Source organism: Miscanthus floridulus, chromosome 5 (genome assembly GCF_019320115.1).
Source record: "Miscanthus floridulus cultivar M001 chromosome 5, ASM1932011v1, whole genome shotgun sequence".
Classification (NCBI taxonomy): Eukaryota; Viridiplantae; Streptophyta; class Magnoliopsida; order Poales; family Poaceae; genus Miscanthus; species Miscanthus floridulus.
In genome coordinates this window covers 87,577,106-87,602,584 of record NC_089584.1, presented here as the reverse complement: position 1 = coordinate 87,602,584, position 25,479 = coordinate 87,577,106, and the positions used below count along the sequence as shown (strand labels likewise).

General features: G+C 47.9%; 1 protein-coding gene across 1 annotated transcript; it reads right to left on the bottom strand.

Annotated features, from left to right (window-relative positions):
- Window positions 1-5,692: 5,692 nt before the first annotated feature.
- Window positions 5,693-23,271, bottom strand: LOC136450186 (cytochrome P450 CYP72A616-like). The gene is made up of 5 exons (XM_066450533.1): window positions 22,679-23,271; window positions 7,333-7,553; window positions 6,959-7,203; window positions 6,451-6,835; window positions 5,693-6,350 (listed from the first exon to the last, which is right to left on the bottom strand). Exons 1-5 carry the CDS (start codon window positions 23,007-23,009, stop codon window positions 5,922-5,924), a joined length of 1,611 nt encoding a protein of 536 aa, XP_066306630.1. The 5' UTR covers window positions 23,010-23,271; the 3' UTR covers window positions 5,693-5,921.
- Window positions 23,272-25,479: the final 2,208 nt, after the last annotated feature.

Sequence of the window (25,479 nt, the reverse complement as noted above, 5' to 3'; positions counted from 1 at the left end):
CTTTGAGCTTTTACAGGGTGGCATACAGATTTTGGGAACACCCTCAGTGTTCAGGAAGTAACTACTAACCTAGGCTCCTGCCATCCCTAGCGGTGGTTGCAAGGAAGGACTGAGCGAAAAGCTTGCTCAAAAGAAAAAGCTAGATGAGCTAAAGTGCACCGAGTGGTGGTATCAATGGCTAAGCCAGACCCTGCTCATAATGGTAGAGCGGTCAGTGGTCCTAGCGTAGTCCACCATGGTTCCTGCGCGGGCCACTTCAAACGAATCGACTGGATTTTTCCACGCATCCGAGGCGAGCGATGTCCGAGGCCATTAATGACTAGTACGACTGTAGGGCAAGTGTCCAACAAGAGCACAGGAAAGAGTACGGGGAGACATGGGTCACGGCAGGCGTGAACCACAGGTGAACGCGGAGCATGAAGTCACAATGCAGTAATAACTCCGGAACAAGGACGGGTCAGTCGTGCACAATACAACACGCGTGACACCTATGGATTGCGTATCTGTAAGCAATACGAGCACTACAATGCATAAACAGGATATGCATGAATGCACATCCTATACGTCCCTCTACTGTTGCCAACATATAGGGCAACCGTTCTTAGATTTTTAGCACATCGTTCTCTCCCTGTAGCTAGTCGATACTATCGGACTATGCTCGAGGTCAGTGTACCTACAGAAAACTTGATTACACCTACCTAAGTCAGCAGAGTGCCATCTATCCTGGATACATAACCATAGTAATAGGGCTACTTATATAACTTCGCATGCAATATCCTAACTTTTTACAAAAATAGGTTGTCAAATTTTAGTTTAGAAAAGGATTTGAAGCTTTATTTCCTCATTTATGCTCTGATACCACATGTGGCAGAACCGCCTAATCTAATGCCTCCCAGGAGTACTTGTCTTCCATTAGACACTAAGTACTCCCGTCGAGCACACCCCAAGGGAGAACCCGAAAAATCCATATTTTTATATTAGGATCACAAATGAGAGAATAAAGCTTACAACATTCTTAAGTCATTTCTTACATCACTTTCCACATAACATCAGAGTATAATATTTATTATTTATAACAGTGGAATATAACCATGTTATTAGAGTTTTAAGCGAAAATAAAATCATTTAATGATAAGTCAAACATTAACATGATGATCCATTATATACATCATAACAGGTTATAAGTTTTTCCATTGTAAAACATTTTGGGTGGAAGTTTCAAATAAACTCTATGTCCGCAACGTTAAGGAAATCCTCGCTGAGCCCACCAGGAGGTTTCCACACCCAAGTGTCAGCTCCACATGTTCCTGTCACCTGCAACAGGGTAGAACAAACCCTGAGTACTCAATTGTACTCCGACAAGACTTACCCGTCAGGAGGAAAAGAAAAGACTCCAAGGATATGCAAGGCTATCTGGCTTGTGGGTTATTGCATCTGCAGGAAGCATTACTAAGCATGCATCTTTATATTCAATTTCATTAGCAATCATTATTAGTTCATTAACTAACATTCTATGTAAGCACCTATGCTACTTTCAAAGCAGATGGTAAGCAATCAGAACCATTTTTCTATCTTTCATATCCCAGTTCTTACTACGGTGCTAGACTGTAGACAAGTCATATTGGATTACCCAGCGATTCGCAAATCAATGTGCCCAGCTAAGTACCTCAAAACACACGCCCCGCTTGTACCGCAGGCACAAGCAGGACCAACCCACCACTCTCCTGTCAAGGGGTCCAGGTCCGTGTCCAAACTTGGACTCCAAACCCCCACACCTGTGTCTCGGACTCAGTGTGGTGCTTAACCTACATAGGCGGAACAAGTGCAATCCGAGCCTTGCTCGAATGCCTAACCATGTCCAGATCTAAAATACCATTCCGTCCGGTCTCCAATTATCATTTATATATATATTCCATGGGATAGTAATATAATAACAACAATAATATCTTTCCTATCTCTCACGAGTGACAGACAATCACTCGATTTCTACCGGAGCCCTGTAGCATAGCAATCTACACGATCCTATCATACTAGTAGTACTCATAGGATAATGATATATATATGCAAGTGGGTTTCATTCAACTCCTTAAACTTAATGCACAAGCATAAATTAAAGTGCAAAATAATAGGGGTTATGCACCGGGATTTGCCTGGGTAAGATTTACTCAAAGATTAGCACTCCATCATAGTGACATGATCACCAAAGCACCAGCTTCTCTACTACTCCGGTCGACTCCACGGTCCATCATTGGCCCTATTATGATATTCACGGATGCAACGTGGAAATGTAAATAATCACGACAATCGCAACATAGAGGTGCGATTCCGCTGCTAAGCTAACGAGCTGGCTCTAACGACTAACGTACTACGCTACGTATTCATGTTATTGACAAAGCGCTATTTTACCACAAGTGTTTTAGTTATACCCTTTCAAAGCGTTTCTTTATTTCGTTTAATATATATATTCGAACTAGGGCTCATTAGCTATCCTAGCAAAATAATTATCCTAGAGCTACCAAAAATTTACAAAAAGCATAATAATATTGCGAAGCTACTGTAAAATTTTCAAAGGTAACACTATCATTATTTTGCCACAAAAATTCCTACAAGTTCATACTTTAATACTATTAGAGCATGTTAAAATATTTAAGGCAACCGTGAAATATTTTAGAACCCTGTGAACCAAATACACTAGCAGGTAGATCATGATTTTAGAAACTGAAAAAATTAGTTTCACAATTTTTGGTCAACTACACAAATTTCTACTGAGATTTATAAGTTTGTTTTTTTAGTATTTACATAAAAAATGCTTTAGAATGAAAAAGGACCCACAGCCACCCCTTTCTGGCCCAGCAGCCAGGTCCGGCCCAAGCCATGCGCGACAACGCGCGACGCAATGGCCCAGCGACGGCCCAAGGCCTAGAGGCCCTCGCTGCGCTGACTGATTTTGCAGGAAAGCCCTCGATCTAACAACTTATCGCATGTCATCAAACACACTATTGTAGCAGAGACACACTTCGCAGCTAGCACCCTGCAAAACCTCGTCTTAGCAACAACCATACCACTAGGCGCGGGCGCACGACGGCGCGGTGGCCGGCGGCAACCTACGGTTGCATCGAGCAAACAGGACATATTTTGACCCACCCAAAGGGCCGATCACCACTTACGGTACACATGACGGCGACAGGGTAGCGGTGGGATACAGGGGAGATGCCCTAAGATACGCTGTAGCAGGCAGGCATCGATCCGCGGCAATGGCAGTAGTCATCCTAGTGAGCGAGGAGGATGGGGAAGGAAGGGAAGTGGTGCGCGGGCATCAGTGCCATACCACGAGTATAGCCGAGGTGTCGGTGAGAAGGGAGAGGCCCTGGAGGAAGTTGGCCACGTGCACTGCGGCGACGAAGGCGGCCTCCTGAGTCGTCATGGCCACGTCATCCTGCCTCCGACTGGACCCAAGGCGAGCACCGACACAAGGGGGTTCAAGGTACGTCTAGTGGCTAACTTGAATCGAACTAAGACTAAGTGTAGGGACTTACCACCACACGTGCTATACCGCGTCGGCGAGATGACCGGTGATGAGTACAAGTGCCAAATTGGCGATGGCCAAGGCTCGTGTAGCTTGAGGAGAACAACACCGTCAAGCCTACTGCCTAAGCCACCCACGATCATGAAGCATTGCGCTGTGGAACCTGATCTAGGTGATTAGGAGGAGAGAAAGAGCAGTGGCTCTACCTACGGCGCGGAAGGAAAGGTCACCCGAGTGAACCACGTGACTTAAAACAGGACAAGACCGACCGGGGAAAGCAGCACGCACACGTGAGCATAGTCGGGAGACGGGAAGGTTTGGCGTGGTGTGTATGAATTTGAGCGGCCAGAACCGGATAGAGTTTGCCGCCGTTGGCTAGAGAGTAAAGGCGAGGCAGCGAGGTGTCCATCATCACGGTGATCGGGACCCGATGACCACTACACGGCGGCAGTGGTATATGTCCAAGGCTGGACACGGTAGGTAGGTCGAGAGGTAGAGCGAGTGCCACAGGAGCCTTGTGACGCCGGCCGTTGCCTCCTCATGCCCCGGCGCCCAACATGGAAACCAGTCACCATCAATGGCGCACGCTCGCCGTGGCAACAGGGCCAGGACACGCAAGGCCTAGGCGGCAACTGCACCTGACCAGCACACGAGCTGCCAACGATCGCTGCCCGGCCACCCTGACCTCCAGTTCTGAACTGAGGAACGATGCCACACACTCTTTTTAAAGCCGTTAGAAAACCGCTTACTAAAGCGACGAAGGCTCAACCAACTACACGAACCTAAAGTCCACACACCAGCTATCCAGCGAAGCTAATCGTCGAGACTAAAGAGCGACTAGAGAGGGAGAGAGGAGGATGCCAAGGTGGTCATTGTCGCTTGAGCACTGGATCACGAGCAGAGCACCGGTGACAAGGTTCTAGTGTCTTCTGATCGAAGTTTGGGCAATTTTTAAGAGTTCAAGTTGACCTCCAACTCAACTACAACCTACACCTTGCCCAAGTGCTAAGTTAGAAGCAACCACTGGGGCAAGAACATGGATGTAGTGCTTAACCATTTTTGTTGGAAATCAAATGCCAAAATGGCATTGTCTATCATCGTTATAGACTTAGAAAGGACGAGAGTCCCGCTTGAACTAAACAACCATTAACACCTTTGATTGAATTTTAAAAAGGTCGGAACTTCGTCAATTTCAACTACAACATGTCATGATCTAGTCCATACTTCGTACTAACTCGTGGGAACAAAATATTAAATCACTCATTAAGTATTTTGCACATTATAATTCTTCAAAAATGGCACTTTCTAATTATAAGCTATGTCACATTTTCATTTACAGCAATCGTTTTTCATGCCGAACATCTAAAACCACTTATCCTATTTTTCTTAATAGAATTTCATAAGCACGTTTACACATTAATTGAACTTAACTCGCAATATCCTGGTTTGCTTCTCTTCTCATAAAAATGAGACCTACAATTAATTATCTTTTCTTGGAAGTTTTAAAATTTTTAACACCCGAAAACTTGTTTTTGTTAATTTCTTTTAGGGGTTAATCTAAGCACTAAGCAAGATCGTAACACCAGAGGTATTACACCTTCGCCGCTGGCAGAGTTGCCTGCCGGAGGCCTGGTGGGTAGTGAGGACCACAGTAGTGGGGCATCTCGCTTTTCCCCTCGCTTAACCTCGTATCCCTCATCTCTAGTTTGCTCTAGTGACATCATTCGTGCTCTAGTGTGTAGTGCCAATTGGTTTAGTTGTGCTAATAAGCGACTTTAGTTCGGTTAAAGTCTTAGTATTGAATTGAAGTCATTCTGAGGATTGTGTGGCCCCTCTAGCCCTGTGGTTTTTGGGCTAGAAGGTTTCCACTCAAAAAATTTAGCTAGCACTTTGTTTGTATTTTCTGGTTTCAATAAAACTTGTGGTAAAACTTTTGCCCTAAAAAAACTTGGCTAGCACATTCTTTGCAATAAACTTGTGGTAAAACCTTTAGTGTCCTTTGTGAAAAAAAACTAAGGGCCTCTTTGGATTGCAGGATTCTTTCCCGTTTCCTACGTTTTTTTGTGAAAATGAACTGATTTATGTCGAAATTCCTTCATAATTCATGCAAAATTCGTGCGTTTCGATGGGGCCCTAAGGCATTATACATTCATCGGACCATGGATATGGGTAGTTGCCTTCAATTAAGCATCAGTCTCTCAACCAGTAATAAGTGAGATACATCTCATCAGTAACTAGAAAGGCAATTAACTTTTCACAAGCGCGCCTTGCAAGTGTAGTTCCTTGCATGATTTGCATCTACTACGTAGTACATACATATGCTGCACATGCAGATGAAGACATCGATTAGCCTAACCCCATGCATCCAAGTGTTGGGAGGTAGCTCATCATCATCTCAGGGGAGCGCCTTGAGCACGACCTGCGCACCGTGCTCCGGCTGCAGCATGCCGTGGGGAAACGGCGCGTGCGTGTAGGCCGGCGAGAGCTGGAACGCGAAGCGCTGCAGGATCATGGAGAGCCCCATCTTGGCCTCAAGCAGCGCGAAGCTCTGGCCGATGCAGGTGCGCGGTCCCCAGCCGAACGGGAAGAACGCCGGCGCGTCCCTGGACGCCTTGGAGATCCCCTCGGCAAACCTCTGCGGCCTGAACTCGCTTGCGTCGGGACCCCACACGTCCTTGTCGTGGTGGATGTACAGCAGTGGCAGCATCAGCATCACGCCTGCCGGGTACCTGACGCCGCCGAGCTCCATCGGCTTGTACGTCTGCCGTTGGACCGCCGTCAGCGGCGTGTACAGACGCAGTACCTCGTACAGCACCATTGTCACCTGCATCACAATTACACAAGTCACTCATACGCCCCAACATAAAGACCGGTTAGAATGTGCCGCCGATCGGTCGGTGAATATATCAGCCTGCACTGCTTACGATTCTGAGGCGACTGAGGCCATCGTAGTCCGGCGTCTTGTCACCGAAGACGTGGAGCACCTCCTCCCTGGCCCGGTCCTGCCACTCCGGGTGCATGGAGACCACGATCATGGTCCAGGTGAGCAGCACGGAGGTGGTCTCCATGCCGGCGAAGTAGAACAACTTGCACTCCCCGATGACGTCGTCGGTGGTGATGCCGGCCTTGGAGTTGCCGTCACCCCTGCAGTGCTCCATGTTGGACTCCAGAAGCAGGCCAAGGAGATCTTCGCTTGCCGCGCTGCCGGTTCCCAGCGCGTTCTCTCTCTTGGCGATGATGCCCTTGAGGAGCGCTTCGATCTCTGAGGCGATCTGCTTCATCCTTCGGTTGGTTTTTGTAGGCAGGTACCTGCGCGCGAAACGCTTTTAATTTAGCACTAAGCATGGTGCGAGCAATAATGCGAATTGAATTTCCCATCTTGAACTGGGAAGCAGCCAATCAGGAGACCAGGAGTTGGAAAGAAGAGCTCACAAGTATCCAGGGATGTGAAGCTTGTGCATGGCCTGAACGACGAGCTGGACCTGTTCCCCCTGAAGCTGGAAGATCCTCCTGCCTTCCAGGTAGCTGCTGCCGAATGCGGCGCGAGAGATGACATCCCCTGTCAGGTTCTGCATCTCAGGCCACACGTCCACCTCGCACGGCTGTCCATCTGCAACTAGGCCTTCCCACCTCTTCACCAAATCCGTGCAGCACTGGGCGAAAGCAGGTAACATCCGCTGGAAATAGAAGGTAGAAAATTATCAACGCATGCATTTTACATCCTGTATATATGTAGCTGTAATGTAATCTTGGCGTCGATAAGGTAACACTGCATTGGCAAATGTTCATGTCAGCAGCAATTTCACCTTGAGTTTCTCGACATGGAACGCGGGGTTGATGATCCTGCGGTGCTTGGCCCATTTCTCGCCCTCGTGGCTGCCCAGGCCGTTGTGCAGCATCCTCTGAAGCCTACCGAACTTGAGCTTCTCGTAGTGGCCGAACTTGTTGGACAGGACCTCTCGCACCAGCTCAGGCTTGGTGATGGTCACCCTTGGCACCGGCCCGAACCAGGTGATCGACGTCTTGCCTGTCATTGTCAGCCACGCATTTTCAGTCATATCCTTGTTAGTGGGTGGCTTGGTGGTGTACAGTACGTGCCACTATTTCGTTTTCTGGCTGAGGGACAGCTGTTGCAGATAAAGTACGATCGAAAACAACAGACAGCAACCAGTGAAGGAAGAATGGCAGGACGACATGATGGAAGTCTGGTCATCATCAGAACAAGAGGATCACACACATTATCGTTGGAATTATTAGGGCCCGTTTGGCAGAGCATAAGCTGCTGTGAGCTGTTTTTTTTTTTGTCAAATATTATTTTTCAGAACAGCTTCATGGATAAAGTTGTTCTTCTTCTCCCCTCGTAAAGGGATGAGTTGGGATAAAGCTGAAAAAATAGCTTTTCCTAGCTTTATCTGACACAAGTGGGCCCCAGTCTTTGTACGTCTCCGATTTGTCCTCAGAGCATGTTGCGTGGAGTGTGGAGAAGAGGTTCAGCGCAGGCGCTGCCGCTGGGCTGGGCGTAAGTTGTAACACCCTCGGTGTTACGCCTTAAATCATTTACTAAAACATGTCATAAGCATCATGTTTAAATATTATTGCATGTGATAATATGAACAAGTAAAGCATTGTAATTCAAACGAAAAGTCATTTCGCGACGGAGGGAATTAGCAAGTAAGGATATTCACGAATTTTTATTGAACAAGAACGCTATAGAACATGTAGGTGACGTTGAAATAAAGTTGGGAGTGCAAACTTTGTAGAGGGAGATGAAATACTTGCTATTGAAAAATGATATGGCTAAGTGGTATTTCTAATAGCTTAGAAATGCAAGCTGAAATAGAGTTGATTCAAGACTTAGAGAAAATTTCACGTTGGGAACAGCTTGACATAACCATGTTTGTCAATTTATTTAGGAGAATTGGGTTAGGGAGTGAAGGGGTGCTTTAGCTCGGTTTAGTAGACCTATGTGCCAACTTGGGGGGTGGAAGAGGTGGTTTGGAGGTTGGAGTAACGGTTTAGGAATTTTTCGCGCTTTAAAAACTGTGCATGCATTGTTCCCGGCCGCCGCCTCTTTCTGAGTGCGGTCACCGGGCCGGGCGAGCTCAACGTCGCGGCCTTGGCGCACTTGGCGCGTGCACTCGCGCTGCCACGCGTGGCTGGCCGTCGCTGCTGCTGCCCCCATGCCAGCTGCCGCGCCCATGTGTCCCTGCGCCCGCTGCCCCAACGTCGCGGCGCCGGAGAGTAGGCGCGCGTGCACCCTGCGCGTGGTAGCCTGTTGCGCGCCCGTCGCTGCCTCTGCTGCCGCTGCCGTCGCATCCCCTTGCTACGCACTACCCTGCACCACACCACGTGCTTCCGCACGCTGCGCTGCTGCGCGCCAATCGCTGTGCCACGACCCCGCACTGCGCTGCGTTTCTGGCTCACCTAGGCTTCGCACGCGCGCAGCCGAGCCATCATCGCCTCGTCATTAATGGCGTTGAGGCGCGCGGGCCGCACCGGCCGTGGGGGTGTGCCCGTCGGCTTGTGCTTGGCCGTGGGGTGTTCCCATCGCGCCATCAGCGTCACACTAAGCCACGCTGGGTCGCGGCCGCGTCCCCACTGTCGTCCGTTCCCTCTCTGCCCACACCCCTGCCCCACCGCTGTTGCACCATTCCTGTGCGCCTGGGGTGAGACGTCGTGTCCCACCATTCATTGCGCCACTGCTTCGCCACCACACCCTCTTCGGCCGCCCCACCCGCTTTCATTGTGGCTCAGTCGAGCCCCAATTTGGAGCGGCGCCCGCCACCACGCTGTAAATACCCATCCCCCCGTGTTATGGTCAGCCGCCGCATTGAGCCCCCGGTAAAATTGACTGCACCTTTAGCTCTGCCCTGAGCCTCTTTGCGCCGTTCGCACGCTAGCCGCAGCCCTAGGCCATCTCCTCACCGTGGACGTGGTTGTGCCATTGCGGCCACTGGTCACCCCCGCCGTGCGCACGTGGCCAGCTTCGCTTAGGTTGGCTCTGGCCGAGCTAGCACCCCAAATAAGTCTCAAGTGAGTCGTCATTGCTCGCCTACCCCCCTATCGCCTTGTGGTTGCGGCGGCTCATCGAAACGCCTTTGTCGTTGCCGTAGGATCCACGCCGGCGTGGCTAGGCCATGCTACGGCATCCCGGCCCATGTTTTCACCGCCCATCGATTCACGTCGGCGTCTAGGTGAGCACCGGTCCCTTAGATAGGGCGGGGAAGGTACTGGTTGGCCGACGGGGGTCGCTAGTGCCATTGACCGCCGCACTGGCGTGTGCGGCCAGGGCGAGGACCTCTCCGTTGCAAAGGAGAGAAGGAGCGAGGGTTTTGTTGCAAAGTCGTAGTCTGTTGAAATAGTGCACATAGTGTTAGTAGTATTATCGGAGAACGCGAGGGCGTTTTTGCAAGTTGGTCGGCGCACGCGCGGGCTCCCTGTTCGCGGGCCATTTGTGAGCGTGGGACGCGCCTTGCGTGGTCCAAGTTGGGCCGTGGGGAGGGAATCGTTTTCCTTTTTAAGGATTAGAAATAGCTTATTATTTTATGTTGTAAGTAGAACTTTGGAAAAAGCATATCAATTCGAGCATGTGTCCAAAAATTGTGAAACTAATTTTGTTAGGTTCCTAAAATTGTGCTCTATCTGTTAGTGAATTTAGTTCATATATATTTGTTGATACCAGCGGCTATTAAATCATTTGCGAGTGTTTAGTATTGTTTATATTAGTATTTGTAGGAATTTTTGTGGCAAATTGGTAATAGCTTTGACCATGAAATTTTTACAATAGATTCATTGTATTATTATGTGCCCACTGTAATTTTTGTAGCCTTAGAATATGTTGAGAAATATGGTAGCTCAGTACTCCTTGTTGTAGTATATAGGGAATCGTTAATAAGAGTAAGAATATATTTTAGTTGCTAAGTAGCACTTGTAGGTGAAACCCTACTGGTTTGAGGGGAATGATGATTAGCTCAGTATCTTAGTCATTAGAGCTAGCTTAGTGGCTTAGTAGATGTATTCTTTTTTTAAGAACTGCTATTGTCTTAATTTTGAGTGTTGCATTGTCATTGCATGCATGTAGAGAACGAGTTGGTGGAGTTCGTGACCGCAAGCAAGCAGGAGTACGAGGAGGTGATTGAAGAGTTCGAGGAGGAGATCCTCGTGTAGGAGGAGGTCCCGTAGCCGCCACTAACTAACTGAGCTGACACCGCGCCTGCCCAAGGCAAGCCCCAGTGCATAACCCTTATTTTGAATAAGCACTGAATATATATATGTGATGTGCATTTACGTTATAGACATTTTATGGAAACTACATGCATAGATAACCTACCTATGTGTCCTACTAGCATAGGTCGAGTAGTTGCTGTGAGTAACCTATCGTTAGCGTGAGTAACCTATCGTTACTCACAATAGGTGATTATTATTATCACTCATGATAAAATGGTAAAAGGAAATGAAGACCGGGCAGGGATATGGTACGGGTATTGGTGGGTGTAAGGGGTTGTGTCCCGCGGCCAATGGGGCATAGCTTGGTTACACTATTTTCCCTGTCCGTGTCGGTTAAGGACCAACCGTTGCATTGGATTCTAGTCAGGTCACAGACTTATTATCCTGAGCACATACTTGTTTATGGGAGTAGGGAAGGCTCATTGCTCTCTTGTTGTGGGTTCTGGTTTTTTCTGGACTGACGGATTGGAGGCAGGGATGGTGGAGGTCTAAGCACCACACTGAGTCCGGGACTTAGGTGTGGGGGCTTGGAGTCCAAGTTTGGACGGGAACCTAGACCCCTTGACAGGAGAGTGATGGGTTGGTCCTGCTTGTGCCTGGGGTACAATCGGGGCATGTGTTTTGGGGTACCCAGCTGGGCACATTGATTCTTGAATCGCTGGGTAATCCGGTACGACTTGCCTATGATCTAGCACCGTAGTAAGAACTAGAAGATGAAAGGTGGTGAAAATGATCTGATTGCTCAACTCTTGCTTGAAAGTAGAACATGTGCTTACATAGAATGGTTAGCTAATGAACTAATCATGACTGCTAATAAAACACATACATAAGGATTTACTACTAGTATTGCTTTTTGCAAAAAGGAAACCCAACAAACCATTATCATATCCTTTGGAGTCGGGAAATTATTCCCACTAGGCGGTTAAATCTTGCGAGTACATTGTGTACTCAGGGTTTATTTACCCCTATTGCAGGTGCAGCTTGAAGAGTAGCTATTGGGTGGAGGATTCTTCTGGTGGGCACAGATGGATCCTTGTATTATACCGTTAGATGGTTATTGTAATTCCGCTGTTTAAATTCCACACTCTAGACTTAGTATTGTAATAATGTATTTTAAGAACTCATCATATGAAATGGACTAAGTATTGTGAACTCGTTCTCATTATTGGATCATGGAGGAAAAATGTGGATTATTCGAGTTCTCCCTTGGGATGAGCTCGATGGAACCGTCCGATGTAGCTTGTTTACAGGGTGCTTAGTGTCTGGTGGAAGACGAGCGTCACCGAAAGCATGCTATTTTGGGCGGTTCTGCCACAGGTGGTATCAGAGCCAATAATGAGTCTACAAGTTTCATAACTCTTTTCAAAACCTAAAATTTAACCAACAAAAGTTTTACAAAAAGTAGGATGCGATAAAATTATGTAAATAAGTATAAGGCCTAGCAATATGGTCTATCTAGGATAGCGACACTGGTTTTATCTAATCAATTTTCTGCAGGTACACTAACTTACGCTGCGTAAGAATCATTTAGCAAGCGGAAAGTGAGTGTGCGATGTGCCGAAAATTTTGTGAATGCCGCTATATTCTGGCTTGAGTGAACGGGTAGGTCGATGCATGCATCATGAAAAGAGAATCTTGCTAAAACTAAACTCCCCCACATGTATAAATTGGATTAGTGATTTGATAGGATAACCTAAAAGAATGCTTTAATAAAAGTCTTATCATTTCTCTAATCTCTTGTTCTAATCTAGAGGGTTGTTCCTAATGGTTGGTTCCTATCTATTTATAGATGAACTTGAGGTCTGGTCACGGGAGCACCGGTGCTGGGGCGGACCCGGGCGATAACAGTCGCGGTGAGGGCATTGGCAACACCAACGGGGAGAGTCATGAGGCCCCACTTCTGGCTCCTCCTCCTCCGCCACCGCCACCTCCGATGACCCGTGCGGAGATGATAGCAGAGATGCTGCTCGGTGTGAGTCAGCCCGTGCCTTGGAGATGCTTGCCTTAGCCATTGGTGGCTTTGCCCCATGGAGGCCCTGGTGGCAATGGCGGGAATGGGAGTGGTGCCCACGATCCCGAGGGGCCCTGCTCTTACCAGGATTTCTTGAAGATGCACCCACCCACGTTCACGCCGATTGCCGAGCCTCTGGATGCAGAGCATTGGCTTCATATTCTAAAGCAGAAGTTTCAGCTGCTCACTATAACTGAGGAGCAGAAGGTGCGCTTTGCAGCATAGCAGCTGTTGGGTTCTGCCAGTGCATGGTGGGACACGTTCAATGCCATGCAGCCGGTGGATCACCGTGTGACTTGGTAGGAGTTTACCGCTGCTTTCAAAGAGTACTACATTCCTACTGGTGTGCTGAATAGAAAGTTGACTGAGTTTCTAGATCTAAAGCAAGGGAGCGTGTTGGTGATGGATTATGTGAATAAGTTCAACCATCTATCACAGTATGCTGGGATCCACATCGATACTGATGAGAAGAAGAGGGACTGTTTCTATCGTGGCCTCTCTTGCAGTCTGTAGAAGGAGCTGTACACAGGGAACTATCAGACTTTTGGTGCTATGATGAATGCTGCTATTGCCATGGAGGGACTTCAGCGTGACTCTCAGGCTAAGTGGAAGAGCAAGCGGGTGATTACTGTGTCTTCTAGTCACCCTCAGGCCCAGAAGGTGCAGGTTGTCAGGCGAGTGCCCTATCAGTCTTTGGGTGGGCAATTGTTCTGCCAGCCTGAGCAGACCTACCAGGCACCTCCTGCTCAGTACCGTGCACCTACTCTGTAGGTGCAACAACAACCTCAGGGACAGCAGGTTCTGCCTCGTCAGGGGCAGGGGAACAAGCTTGGTGCTTGTTTCAAGTGTGGCAAGGAAGGCCACTATGCTTGGGAGTGTCCACAGAACCAGCCTGCGTAGGCTTCCTAGCCTTTAGCCAACTTCCATCTGATCAAGCGGACGATTATCAAGAAGAAGGTGCCCGTAAGCCGCTTTGGGCAAGTCAACTTCACTAAGGCTGAGGAGATCTTGCAAAATGAACCTATGATGGCTAGTATGTTTACCATTGATTCCCACCCAGCATATGTGTTGTTTGATTCTAGTGCATCACATTCATTCATGAGCATGGGGTTTGCACAGAGGCACAATATATCTCTTATGGCTATTCCTATTGCCTATAGAATCAGTACCCCGAATGCATAGTTGTGCGTTAACACTCTGATGGACATAGTTAGATTAGTGCTAGCCACTCATACTTACCGCCTCTAGTTCATAGTGCTACCTAGGCAAGGCATAGATGCAATTCTGGGCATGAACTGGTTGCATGTTTATGGGGTAGTCTTAGACCATAAGCAGAGAGTTGTTGAGTTACGACTTCCTTCTTCCGAGGATAGGATGTCTCTTCTTATTCCCTTAGATCTAGCCTTACCACTTTCTGCTCATGTTGAAACTTCTCCTGATCTTGCCTCTATTCCTATGGTATGTGAGTTCCTAGATGTCTTTCCTAAAGAGCTACCTGGGTTGCCACCGGATAGAGATGTGGAGTTTTTTCATTGAGTTAGAACCTAGCACTGCTCCTATTTCATGATGTCCTTACTGCATGGCTCCTAAAGAACTAGCAGAAATGAAGAAGCAGTTAGAGGAATTATTGGAGTTGGGCTTTATCCGTCCTAGTTCTTCACCATGGGGTTGTCCAGCTATTTTTGTGAAGAAGAAGGATGGTACACTGTGGATGTGTGTGGATTACCACCCTCTCAATGTGGTAACCATTAAGAACAAGTATCCCTTGCCTCGTATTGATACTTTGTTTGATTAGTTGGCTAGTGCAAAGATGTTTTTAAAGATTGATCTTCATTCGGGTTATCATCAAATTAAGATCCGGCCACAAGATATACCAAAAACAACTTTCTCTACTAGGTATGGGTTGTATGAATACCTAGTCATGTCCTTTGGTCTCACCAATGCTCCTATATTCTTCATGTATCTCATGAATTCAGTCTTTATGCTCGAGTTGGATAAGTTTGTAGTGGTGTTCATTGATGATATTTTGATATACTCCAAGAACAAGGAAGAGCATGCCCAACATCTTCGGAATAGTACTGACTCAATTAAGGGAACATCAAGCTGTATGCAAATTCAGCAAGTGTGAGTTTTGGTTAGATCGAGTGCAATTTTTGGGACATGTTCTAACACCTGAAGGTATCTCTGTAGACCCAAGCAAGGTGCAAGATGTGTTAAATTGGAAGTCTCTAGAAGTCAGTGCATCAGATCCTTCAGTTCCTTGGTCTTGCTGGTTATTATCAGCGCTTCATTCCTGACTTCTCCAAAATAGCTCAACCAATGACCAAGTTGCTCCAGAAAGATGTCAAGTTTGTATGGAGTCCGGCTTGTGAAGGAGCTTTCAAGCCCTGAAGAGGATTTCTTACCTCTGCTCCTGTTCTTGCCCAACCAGATATTGACAGGCCATTTGATGTGTATTGTGATGCCTCAAGGACTGGATTGGGATGCGTGCTTATGTAGGATGGACGTGTGATAGCTTATGCTTCACGCCAGCTGAAAAAGCACAAGGTGAATTATCCCACCCATGATTTAGAGCTGGCTGCTGTGGTGCACGCTCTAAAAATTTGGAGGCATTATTTGTTGGGAAATAAAGTGCATATTTATACGGATTACAAGAGCCTCAAATATATTTTCACTCAGTCCAAGCTGAACATGAGGCAACAGAGATGGCTGGAGCTAATCAAGGATTACAATTTAGAAGTTCATTATCAGTCCTAGGAAAAGCTAATGTGGTAGCTGATGCTTTGAGCCAGAAAGTCGTATCAAGTTGAAGAAGCACCCTTGTCTCTCAACCATGCTGAGGTGCTAGCCCATATTGCTCTAGTCTCGGATTTACTTGAGCAAATTATTATAGAGCAAAGGCATGATATTTCAGAAATCCCGCATATCAAGAAGTTAATTGCTGAAGGGCGTGGTCCATCATTTTAGGGTTGATGAATCAAGGTGTAGTGAGGTTCAAGAATAGATTGGTTGTTCCATCAAGTGAGGAGCTTAGAAGAAAAATTTGGATGAAGCTCACAACTCCAAGTTGTCCATCCATCTAGGAAGTAACAAGATGTACCATGATTTGTGCCACTTGTATTGGTGGTCAAATATGAAGCAGGATATCACCAAGTACGTCAGGAATGCAACACTTGTGGAAGAGTTAAGGCAGACCATATGCATACACCAGGATTTTTGCAGCCCTTGCCTATCCCTATTTGGAAATGGGAGGATATTTACATGGACTTTAGTTGTGGGTTTGCCCCACACGGCAAAGGGGTATGACTCTATTTGGGTCATTGTGGATCTGCCTTACTAAGTCCGCTCATTTTCTCCCTAGTAGATACCAGATATTCAGCCAAGAAGTATGCCAAGTTGTATTTTGACTCGGATTGTGATCCTGCATGGAGTTCCTCTTACTATCGTCTCTGATAGAGGGTCAGTCTTTGTCTCTCGCTTTTGGGAGCAACTCAAGGAATGTCTTGGTACTAGTCTCCTTAGAAGTTAAGCTTATCATCCGCAAACTGACGGTCAGACAGAAAGAGTCAATCAGGTACTTGAGGATATGTTGAGGGCTTGTGCCATTTCTTTTCCTTAAAAGTGGGATGAATGCTTGACTCTAGCTAAGTTTTCTTATAACAATAGCTATCAAGAAAGTATTCGTATGGCACCTTTTGAGGCCCTGTATGGTAAGAAATGTAGAACACCTCTTAACTAGGGTTGAGGTGGGTGATCGTGGATATTTTGGGCCTAATTTTATCAAAGAAGCTCGAGAGCAAGTTAGTATTATTCAGAGCCATTTGAAGGCAGCTCAAAGTCGTCAGAAAACTTATGCGACAAGCGAAGAAGGCCCTTGCAATTTGAAGTTGGTGATCATGTGTATCTCAAGGTATCTCCCATGAGAGGTGTACATCGATTTGGTGTCCGTGGGAAGCTAGCCCCTCGCTATGTTGGACCTTACAAGATTTTGGCCCGGTGTGGTTCTGCTGCCTACCATATCTAGCTCCTCGGATATTTTGTCAGCAGTACATAATGTCTTCCATGTTTCCTAGTTAAAGAAGTGTTTGCGGGTCCCCGATGAAGCTAGTGGAAATTGAAGGACTTCCTCTCCAGCCTGACTTGTCTTATATTGAGCATCCGTTAAGATCTTAGATGAAAAAGAAAGAGTGACTAGAAACAATGTGGTGAGGTTTTATAAAGTTTAGTGGCAAAATCACTCAGAGGACGAAGCAACGTGGGAGCAAGAAAGCTATATCGTGAAGCATTATCCCCACCTTCTTTCTAAAACATGTCATAAGCATCATGTTTAAATGTTATTGCTTGTGATAATATGAACAAGTAAAGCATTGTAATTCAAACGAAAAGTCATTTCACGACTGAGGGAATTAGCAAGTAAGGATATTCACGAATTTTTATTGAACAAGAACACTATAGAACATGTAGGCGACACTGAAATAAAGTTGGGAGTGCAAACTTTGTAGAGGGTGATGAAATACTTGCTATTGAAAAACGATATGGCTAAGTGGTATTTCTAATAGCTTAGAAATGCAAGCAGAAATAGAGTTGATTCAAGACAGAGAAAATTTCACATTGGGAACAGCTTGACATAACCATGTTTGTCAATTTATTTAGGAGAATTGGGTTACGGAGTGAAGGGGTGCTTTAGCTTGGTTTAGTAGACCTATGTGCCAACTTGGGGGTGGAAGTGGTGGTTTGGAGGTTGGAGTAACGGTTTATGAATTTTTCGCGCTTTAAAAACTGTGCATGCATTGTTCTCGGCCGCCGCCTCTGTCTGAGTGCGGTCATCGGGCTGGGCGAGCTCAACGTCGTGGCCCTAGCGCACCTGGCGCGTGCACTCATGCTGCCACGCATGGCTGGCCGTCGCTGCTGTTGCCCCCATGCTAACTGCCGCGCCCATGTGTCCCAGCGCTCGCTGCCCCAACGTTGCGACGCCGGTGTGTAGGCGCATGTGCACCCTGTGTGTGGCCACCTGCTGCATGCCTGTCGCTGCCTCTACTGCCACTACCGTCACATCCCCTTGCTGTGCGCTGCCCTGCACCGCACCACGTGCTTCTACACACTGCACTACTACGCGCCAATCGATGTGTGACGACCCCGCTCAGCGTTGCATTTCTGGCTCGCCTAGGCTTCGCACGTGCGCAGCCGAGCCACTGTCGCCTCGTCATTAATGGCATGGAGGCACGCGGGCTGCACCAGCCATGGGGTTTGCTCATCGGCTTGTGCTTGGCCACGGGGTGTTCCCATCGCGCCATCAGTGTCACGCCAAGCCACGTTGAGTCGCGGCCATGTCCCCATACCGTCCATTCCCTCTCTGCCCGCACCCATTCCCCGCCGTCGCTGCGGCGTGCCTGTGCGCCTGGGCGAGACGTCGCGTCCCACCATTCATTGTGCCACTGCTTCGCCACCACAACCTCTCTGGTAGCCCCACCCGCTTTGATTGTGGCTCAGTTGAGCCCTAATTTGGAGCGGCACCCGCCACCACGCCGTTAAGACCCATCCCCCTATGTCATGGTCAGCCGCTGCACTGAGCCCCCGGTAAAATTGACTGCACCTTTAGCTCCACCCTGAGCCTCTTTGCGCCGTGCGCACGCTAGCCGCAGCCCTGGGCCATCTCCTCGCCGTGGACGCGGTTGTGCCATTGCGGCTGCCGGTCACCTCCGTCGTGCGCACGTGGCCAGCTTTGCTTAGGTTGGCTCCGGCCGAGCTAGCACCCCGAATAGGTCTCAAGTGAGTCATCATTTCTCGTCGCCCCCTATCGCCTTGTGGTTACGGCGGCTCACCGGAACACCTTTGTCGTTGCCGCAGGATCCGCGCCGGCATGGCCATGCCGTGCTATGGCGTCCCAACCCATGTTTTCACCGCCCATTGATTCGCGTCGGCGTCTAGGTGAGCACCGGTCCCTTAAATAGGGCGGGAAAGGTCCCGGTTGGCCGGCGGGGGTCGCCAGTGCCAGCGGCCACCGCACTGGCGTGTGCGGCCAGGGCAAGGACCTCTCCGTTGTGAAGGAGAGAAGGAGCGAGGGTTTTGTTGCAAAGTCATAGTCTGTTGAAATAGTGCACATAGTGTTAGTAGTATTATCGGAGAACGCGAGGGCGTTTTTGCAAGTTGGTCGGCGCACGCGTGGGCTCCCCTTCGCGGGCCGTTTGTGCGCATGGGCCGTGCCTTGCGTGGGCCTAGTTGGGCCGTGCGGGAGGGAATCATTTTCCTTTTTAAGGATTAGAAATAGCTTATTATTTTATGTTGTAAGTAGAACTTTGGAAAAAGCATATCAATTCGAGCAGGTGTCCAAAAATTGTGAAACTAATTTTGTTAGGTTTCTAAAATTGTGCTCTATCTGTTAGTGAATTTAGTTCATATATATATTTGTTGATACCAGTGGCTATTAAATCATTTGTGAGTGTGTATTATTATTTATATTAGTATTTGTAGGAATTTTTGTGGCAAATTGGTAATAGCTTTGACCATGAAATTTTTACAGTAGATTCATTGTATTATTATGTGCTCACTATAATTTTTGTAGCCTTAGAATAGGTTGAGAAATATGGTAGCTAAGTACTCCTTATTGTAGTATATATGGAATCGTTAATAAGAGTAAGAATATATTTTAGTTGCTAAGTAGCACTTGTAGGTGAAACCCTACTGGTTTGAGGGGAATGATGATTAGCTCAGTATCTTAGTCATTAGAGCTAGCTTAGTGGCTTAGTAGATGTATTCTTATTTTAAGAACTGTTGTTGTCTTAATATTGAGTGTTGCATCGTCATTGCGTGCACATAGAGAACAAGTTGGTGGAGTTCGTGACCGTGGGCGAGCAGGAGTACGAGGAGGTGATTGAAGAGTACGAGGAGGAGATCCTCATGTAGGAGGAGGTCCCAAAGCCGCCAGTGACTGACTGAGCTGACACCGCGCCTGCCCAAGGCAAGCCCCAGTGCATAATCCTTATTTTGAATAAGCACTGAATATATATATATATATATATATATATATATATATATATATATATATATATATATATATATGTGTGTGTGTGTGTGTGTGTGTGTGTGTGTGTGTGTGATGTGCATTTACGTTACAGGCATTTTATGGAAACTACATGCATAGATAACCTTCCTATGAGTCCTACTAGCATAGGTCGAGTAGCTGCTATGCTTAGGCTATCGATAGTGGGAGTAACCTGTCGTTACTCACAATAGGTGATTATTATTATCACTCATGATAAAATGATGAAAGGAAATAGAGACCGGGCAGGAATATTGTACGGGCATAGCTTGGTTACACTGTTTTTGCTGTCCGTGTCGGCTAAGGACCGGCCGATGCATTGGATTCTAGTCAGGTCATAGACTTATTATCCTGATCACATACTTGTTTATGGAAGCAGAGAAGGCTCATTGCCCTCTTGTCGTGGGTTTTGGCTATTTTCAGACCGACTGATTAGAGGCGGGGATGGTGGAGGTCTAAGCACCACACTAAGTCCGGGACTTAGGTGTGGGGGCTTGGAGTCTAAGTTTAAACGGGGCCTAGACCCCTTGATAGAAGAGTGATGGGTTGGTCCTGCTTGTGCCTGGAGTACAAGCGGGGCGTGTGTTTCAAGGTACCTAGCTGGGCACATTGATTCTTGAATCACCGGGTAATCCAGTATGACTTGCCTACGGTCTAGCACTGTAGTAAGAACTGGAAGATGAAAGGTGGTGAAAAGGATCTAATTGCTCAACTCTTACTTAAAAGTAGAACAGGTGCTTACATAGAATGGTTAGCTAATGAACTAATCATGACTGCTAATAAAACACATACATAAGGATTCACTACTAGTATTGCTTTTTGCAAAAAGGAAACCCAGTAAACATAAAGCTTATCATATCCTTTAGAGTCGGGAAATTATTTCCACTAGGCGGGTAAGTCTTGTGAGTATATTATGTACTTAGGGTTTATTTACCCCTATTGTAGGTGTAGCTTGAGGAGTAGCTGTTGGGTGGAGGATTCTTCTGGTCGGCACAGACGGATCCTTGTATTCTACCGTTAGATGGTTATTGTAATTCCGCTGTTTAAATTCCGCACTCTGAACTTAGTATTGTAATAATGTATTTCTAAGAACTCTGGTTGTATGAAATGGACTAAGTATTGTAAAATCATTCTCATTATTGGATCTTGGAGGAAAAACGTGGATTATTCGAGTTCTCTCTTGGGGTGTGCTCGACGGAACCATCCAATATAGCTTGTTTACGGGGCGCTTAGTGTCTGGTGGAAGACGGGCGCCTCTGAAAGCGTGCTATTTTGGGCGGTTCTGTCACACGAGCACTGCCTCCTCTCCAGGGCCTGGGCATGGCCGCCTGGCCGGAGCACGGTCGCCGAGACGGTGCGCGGGCGCGGCCATTTGGCCGAGGCTCGGTTGCGCGCGGCGCGGGGTCGACCGACCGGCCATGGTGCGGCCATCGGGGATGCGGTGCTAGGGCCTAGCCGCGGGGCGTAGGTTCAGGCCGCGGCCGCTGGGGGTATAGGGAAGGGGCACGCGGGGCGCGGGGCCGGGCTGCCTGTGCGCCGTGCCAAGGACGCGAACGCTGCCAGGGGAGGCGCGTGGATAGCCCACGGGCAGCTCTCGATCTCGCGCTCCGGTCCACGAAAGCGCGAGCAGGGCGGCTCTACAGCACCAGGTCGACGTCGCGAACTCGGTTGGCTAGTTCTTGGCGGCGGAAAGTTGGCAACGGCGGCGGTTCACAGCATCAAGAAAAACGGCGGCGGCTGTTTCTTGAACAGAGTAGACGCAAGCACGAAATAGCGAAAAAGAAGGGCGAGGCACGGCTCCGGAGGCTCCTCACCTCCTCGCGGACACGCCTATGTTGTCTTCGATGGCGTGGAAAGCAGCGACTCGGTGGAATCGCTCCGTCAGCGGTGGCATAGCAAGATGCAGAAAGGGCGCTACATCCTGCCGGGCACTGGCACAGCCACGGGGAAGGAACGGGGGCGCAGCTTGCCGGAGCAAGCTCGCAGCTGCCCGGAGGAGGCGCGGGCGGCTCCGCCAGCACGGGCAAAGCGGCGGGGAAGGCACGGGGCGCAGCTCCCGGCGCGCAGACGCCCACGCGAAGAAGACGTGCGAAGGGGGGAAAATCCGGTGAGAAAAAATAGACATAGGGTATTATAGTTATTTTATTCATTTGGTCCATCATGTGAAGCTATTTTGCCAAAGAGATTTTTTAAAAATAGATTAGCTTCAATGAGAAAGCTGCTTGTGAAGCTATTTTGTAAAAAAAAAAAAACAACTTCAATAATGAAGTTGAGCTGTGCCAAACAAGACCTTAGTAGTTTCTCTCCTGGGTGCATGTGATGTGGTTATTGACAATATGATGGAAATTTCTTGCTAGTACTGTTCCTCTCGTTGAAAAGCTTGTCTTATACATGTGTTTTCAGAAATGGGAAAACTAGCTGGACTCTTCCTCAACGCGCAATGTATCTCACTTATTACTGGTTGAGAGACTGATTGTGGAAAACTAGTCCATCAGCAGCTATGTAAACATCTTTGTTTGTTTTTGAAACACGGAAGAGAAAATTGTGTAAAGATTTGGAACCTAGAAAACAGGATCCAGCGAAAGGTACTACTAGTTGGTAATCGAACACAGAGTCAATGAACTGGTACTAGTCAACTTTGAACTCGATGTATATATGGAGGGGATGAAGGTGTTTTCCGAGAAAAATCAACTGAAGAGATGACTGAAGGATTTCAGTCAAAACAACCAATTGGCCGCGGCATGTCTCGTAGACACAGGACCCGTTGACCTCGCAATTTTTGAGACCAGACCAAGCAAGGCAGACTTTGTACGGGTGTGCGTGCCCAAAGAAAGAGTAGCCTGCAGGAAAAGGAAAGCAACGTGTAGCGCCGTACCGTGCTCCTTCATGGTCTGATGGAACAAGGGCATCGCCCTGGGCGCGACGTCGTGGCAGCCCAGCGGCAAGGGCCGGGACCTGGCCTCCCGGTTGAGCTGCTCCGTCAGCGGCGCGTCGCCGGCGAGGGAGCGGTACGCCGTGCCGCGGAGGCCCTGCGACCGCAGCACCCGGGCGAGGCGCCGCGGCCGCCACCACGCCCACTCCAGCGCGCGCACGGCGCACCACGCGAGCGCCGCGCAGAGCAGCACCAGCTTCCACGGGAACGGCGCCTGCTGCGCGTCACCGACGACGGAGCCGAGCAGTGTCGTCGCCTCGCCGCTGGCCCCCATGGTCGGCTGGCTGGCCGTGGCCGTGGCTGTGGCCGGTGGGACGCGGTGCAGGCTAGCTAGCTATCGAGGAACCGGGTTCTTTTGGGCGCAGGAGCCGTGTGATTGCGCTCTCTGCAGCTGACGAGGAGCGCAGTGTTTCTTTAGCTATACGCGCCTACGCCACGGGCGATCAAGTGGGGGAAAAAGTAGCGGCTCACCATTCCACGTTTTTATAAGTAGAGAGAGTCGGGTTGCTTCGGTGCGCATCATTTTCGCTGTTCGTCCGTGTTTTGCTTCTTGGGTTTAGAGCAAGGCTAATAATATAGCTGTCTTGCTGATTGTAAGGTTTTTTTTAGTTTTTTCTTAGCCTATTTATATAGTAGTTAGCTCTTTACAGTTAATACATAGCCCACTTGTCTTTCTCACAGACTTTCTTGGTTCTTATGTCCAAACCGGCTGTAAGCTTACAACCCGCTTCTCCTCTCTCCCTTCCCCTCTCTTCTCCGGCTATTATACTTGCTCGCCGTTTCCGCGATGGTTCTACAGACTGGAGCCGCGGCTGGTCGTCTACTCGTCTTTCTCCGGCCACGCGTGGAGAAGCGCGACAAATTTCGGAAAAAAAGGAAGACCGTCGATTAGAGAAAGGAAAACAGTGCTCAAACACAAGAAACAGGTGGCCGCGGGCACGTTCCCATGTCACCCTGATTGCCTAATTTTTACCTATTGTTTATTTTGTGTTTAATGTTGTGAGCACAAATTGAACTGGTACTAAGTCCATCTATATGTCTCTTATTTACCACTCAACTAACAGCTAGCTATTAGCTGGTTTCTCGTATCTAATAGAGCTAATAGTTAACCGAGTTGGTTCAAACAGAGCCTTACAGAGGATTCTGCTTAGTACCTTGGCGGAATGAGAATATTTTTGTCTTAAAAGTTGCTGTAAAATTAGAGCGTGCCAAACAGGCAGCTATCACGGTACACCGTACACCAAACTGGCCAGGTGGTATGCGGTCATACTAGTTTTCCCTTTGCTAATTTGAACGGTTTCCTAAGATGGTAGTACTGGAAGCATGCTTCGGCTCTTGCTGGCAAACGTTATTTGGCACTGGTCCCGTAATGGAACTGGAGATGATGTATCATGTATGCATGCATATGTTTGGCAAATAAAACGTCTGCCATGGAAATTACACATGCATATGTTTGGCCCCGTTCGGCTTGCTGAATTGTAGCTGAAACTGGCTGAAAACATTGTTCTGGCTGAATTCTTGTGAGAGAAAATACTATTTCAACTTAAAAAACAAGCTGAATAGTGCCGGGTAAGCCGAACTGGGCATACGGCAAGGCCGAGTGCATCGGGTACACCTAATCCTACCGTGTGCACCATTGTCTCTTTCAGTTGCTGCTTTATTTGCCTGCAAGTGTGTGACAGCGCCTGCTGCGGCATGCCGGCATCGATCTGTTAGGGAATCGGATGTTGTGTTGGGAGCTGGCTCTTGGGCTCTTCTTGGCTGGGAAGGGAGAAGCGTGGCGTTGGGGGCCATGTGCCCGGCCGCCAGTGTGTTATTCCCTGTGTCTTGTGCTTTTCTAGGATCAGGTGCTGGTGCGGACGACGCAAAGGGACGGGCCGGCCTGCCTAGAAAATGGGAAATTGACGATCGTTAGCGGAACACTAACTTGTCCTACAATATTTGGGATCGTTGGAAAGCATGCGCTGGGACAATTACACACGTGGTACGGTGCTGTTCACGGATCTGATGGGAGGAACGTGGAATTCATTTTGAGGTGTTCGCGTCAATTAGTAATCGGTTACGTTTGGGAGATATATATAGACTCTAGGGTTTCTGAAAGCAATAAAATCATTTGACCGTGCTCTGATGTGTGTGTAAGCAAATATTACGTCGATCTGACCGTGACCGTTGAAAGATGTGTGCTGGGAAATAAAGTCAAGGCTTATCTAGTGGCGCAAGTGTTACAACAAAAACGCATGTGCTATTTTCTGATTCGTCGACATTATGTTTATTTAGTGACGAGCAGGGATAAACCATGCATATTATTAGGTCAATGATTGACTACCATGCATGTTAATTATCATGATGAGACGCATTAGGAAAAAAAGTGTTAGAATTTTAGACAATTAACGTGGAATTCATTTTGAGGTGTTCGCGTCAATTAGTAATCGGTTACGTTTGGGAGATATATATAGACTAGGGTTTCTGAAAGCAATAAAATCATTTGACCGTGCTCTGATGTGTGTGTAAGCAAATATTACGTCAATCTGACCGTGACGTTTGAAAGATGTGTGCTGGGAAATAAAGTCAAGGCTTATCTAGTGGCGCAAGTGTTACAACAAAAACGCATGTGCTATTTTCTGATTCGTCGACATTATGTTTATTTAGTGACGAGCAGGGATAAACCATGCATATTATTAGGTCAATGATTGACTACCATGCATGTTAATTATCATGATGAGACGCGTTAGGAAAAAAAGTGT